A 3,330-nucleotide genomic window follows, 5' to 3' on the forward strand; every position below is an offset into this window, starting at 1 on the left:
CGACTATCATTGTTGACATTTTGGTTGCCTCCTCAAGCCATTAGATGAGAGAAAAGAGAAGAAATGGAAGAAAATGAGATAGCAGAGTAGAGAATAACTCTGATACCATAAATATATATATATATATATATATATATATATATATATATATATATATATATATATATATATATATATATAATAAAAGACTACAAGAAGAACTTTGTCAATTTTTTTTATCTAAACTGGGGAGAAAACAAGAAAGCTATATATCAGGAGCATGGTGATGGTTTGTAACTTGTAACTAGCTTGTAACAAATTTCTAACTCAGATATTAGCTTATCATAACAAGAAAAACAGAAACAGAAACAGAAACAGAAGCAATCAATTTAATACTGAGTGGTGTTTAAATGGTTATTTAAAATTATATGAACAACCCATAATTTCAATATCTTTCCCTTTTGAAGGTAAGATTGCATTATTCTTGGACCCTTGTTGCTGTCTGAATGATTAGTGTAATCCTGATTCAGATTTTTTCAGTCTTTGGTCATTTCCTTCTCAGGTAGTGATGACCCTTAAAGCTGGCATCGCCTCACAAACTCTTCTTGTCAGTTCTTCGTTAAGGTTATCATGTCTTCTAGAGCTTAACCCAATTAAGGCAGTTTTTAAATTTATTGAATCTGAAACATGAAATTAATCGACTTTTGTTTTATTTACTTTTTTTTTTTTTACTTTAAATCTATTGTTTATTTTATTTCAATTTTTTTTAATTTCTTTTTGGTTTTTCTTTCTATTTTATTTACTTTGCATTTTCTATCAAATTTTCTAGGAAACAAATATACCTTAGGGTTTTACCATTAGCATACACAATCCTTTAAACTTCATTATGTGTTAGCAAAAAAAATAATCTTTCTAGCACAAGAACAATTTCTTCGCACAAAAAAGGCTGATATAGGGACGTACATGTCATCCAGGGAGGGATCATAGGAGCCTAGACGTCTGATGTTGAGGAGAGAGCGCCGGAAAGATGGAACCACAAATAATGGCTTGCACTGGGCCATCTCAGCCCATGAAATTAACTAGGAACATACTAACTGAATATGTGTCAGCTATCCGATGATCGAATGTACAGCCCACCACGACTCCACATTTGAGCTCAATCACCTGTAATATTCCTTCATTTGTTTTATCACATAGAATAATAATGCCACAGCAATATCATGATGTGTCAGAGAGAGAGAGAGAAGTGTTACCTGCACACAGAGGACACCACGCGGCTTCTTAGGGACAAGCTTGCCTTCAATGCTGTCGTTAGGGTTATACAAGCTGAGGTCTTGTGGTTTTGCATCTGGGTAAGCCTCCATGAAATCTACCCCTCGGTTATTGCATAGAAGTTCAGGCTCACCCACTGAGTTACCAGCAACTTCCCCTGCAAAACCATGGTAGGGGACCAGTGCTTGGACCATGGCTTTCTTCAGAACCCCAACCATGGACCCAAAGGTAAGACATCACCTCTGTTAACACTCTGATGGGATTTTTTGTAACAGAAAAACACACTCACATCTACAGGAGGAAAAATCAAATCAAGGTTAGATAGGGGCTACCACAACCTCTTTCCCGGTTACAATTACAGTGAAGTCTCCTCCACCACACATGGTTTTCAGCTAAGAGGGATGGAGTGAAACGGAAAAATGGGAATGGTTTGTAGAGGGGATGAGGAGGAGTGGTGGATTTATAGGCGACTAGGTAGAAACCAAAGAGGTCTCTATGTGTAGATCCCACTTTGGCTTGTGATGGAAAGACTTTGGTGACTGAGAGCTAAGTCTTTTGTGTCCTTGGCATCAGTCATTGCCCATTGCTAGACGTGTTTCCTACTTTGATGTTGTCATAACTCACAAGCCTTGTGGAAAGATTGTGTTGTCTACGGATAAATTATTGTTAAATAGGATAACTTATATAATATATATATCAATTTCTTCAACAAAATAATTTCAAAATATCTATTACTACTTCTATCTTAGAATTTTTGCCAAACTTAACTCTAGTGCAATGGAGGTGATCATCATAATGAGAATCTAACATGAGTTAATTAATTTGTAATGATTAAAATTTAATCATCATCACATAACATCCGCGCGCGCATATGCATCAAGTTGTAGTTGCCAATGGGATAGAGATAAGATGTTGTAAATCGATATAAAAGGGTAGGCCTGATAAGGCTACCAGCAAGCTTACTATGGAAAATAAGAGAGGAAAATACCAGTTCCATATAATAGTAAAATGTTTTCATAATATTATATAATGAATAAAACTAAAAGAGGATGAGTTAGGTTTTAAGGCCTACCTCACCCCAAAAAGGAAAGAGTGAGGTAGCAACCTATCCTATACATGCTCTCTCAAAAACCATTACAAATGGAGTGAACCATTTGTAGTTTTTCTTTATTATCACAATAACAATAGTAAAAGTAACTAACTTAAAGAAAGTAACCTTACTTTATTAAAGCCTAAAACTACTAAACTATCTAAGTAATCATCAAAATGAGAAAAACGGAAAATAAAAATACAATTTGTATCTAAAAGCTTTTCAAAATTGATCTCCTTTAAGCCATGATAGACTATCTATTCTTTAGATTGAATGTGCATTTAATTATTTGCCAAATTAGGCTTACCTTTAAGGAGTATTTTCAATATGTTGAAGATGAGTTTGATGGTTGTCACCCCCTTCACTATTAGTGAATTCATTGTTAATGCACTCATGCACAATTCCATCAAAATTTTCAGATTTAAAATCTAATGTAATAGTAAGAAGGTTTGTCACATCAAGCTCATCACTATTTTCTGTTAAAGGTACATCTAAATGGATTGTTTCCTTATTATCATCAACCATATCATTTAACATATTAGTATTAGGCTCAAATTGATCCAAAACTTGAGTTGTTTGGTAGATGGATTCCTTGGAATTAACATTGTCCTTTTCCAACTCAATAATGATTGTTTTTGTTTCATTCATCATATTCACTTGGAGTTTTATATATTCTTTAAGCACAACCTTCGAACTCTTTTGATCTTGTCTAACCATGGAAAAATCAAAGAATGATGATGCACATAAAGAAGAGTAGAGATATCCTTCCTTGCTAGAGTATACATCAAAATTCTTTATTTCATTAATGTCTTCATAACTAGGCACATGAGTATCTTTTCCTACATTGGCCCATCCCTTCATTCTCAAATTGTTTAAAATTTGCACTTGTTTTCCAAAAAGAGGGAGGCTTATGTGAAGAATTATACTTAGAGCTAGAAGGAAAATTTTGCCAACTAGATTGATACCAAAATTAGAATGAGTTATGAAGT

At 34.0% G+C, this 3,330-nt stretch overlaps 1 protein-coding gene across 1 annotated transcript; it reads right to left on the minus strand.

Moving 5' to 3' along the window:
- Positions 1-1,041: 1,041 nt before the first annotated feature.
- On the minus strand, positions 1,042-1,479 carry LOC117921825 (hydroxycinnamoyltransferase 2-like). The gene is made up of 2 exons (XM_034839781.1): positions 1,233-1,479; positions 1,042-1,143 (listed from the first exon to the last, which is right to left on the minus strand). Exons 1-2 carry the CDS (start codon positions 1,467-1,469, stop codon positions 1,042-1,044), a joined length of 339 nt encoding a protein of 112 aa, XP_034695672.1. The 5' UTR covers positions 1,470-1,479.
- Between the last annotated feature and the right edge of the window lie 1,851 nt (positions 1,480-3,330).

This window comes from Vitis riparia, chromosome 9 (genome assembly GCF_004353265.1).
Source record: "Vitis riparia cultivar Riparia Gloire de Montpellier isolate 1030 chromosome 9, EGFV_Vit.rip_1.0, whole genome shotgun sequence".
NCBI classification, from domain to species: domain Eukaryota; kingdom Viridiplantae; phylum Streptophyta; class Magnoliopsida; order Vitales; family Vitaceae; genus Vitis; species Vitis riparia.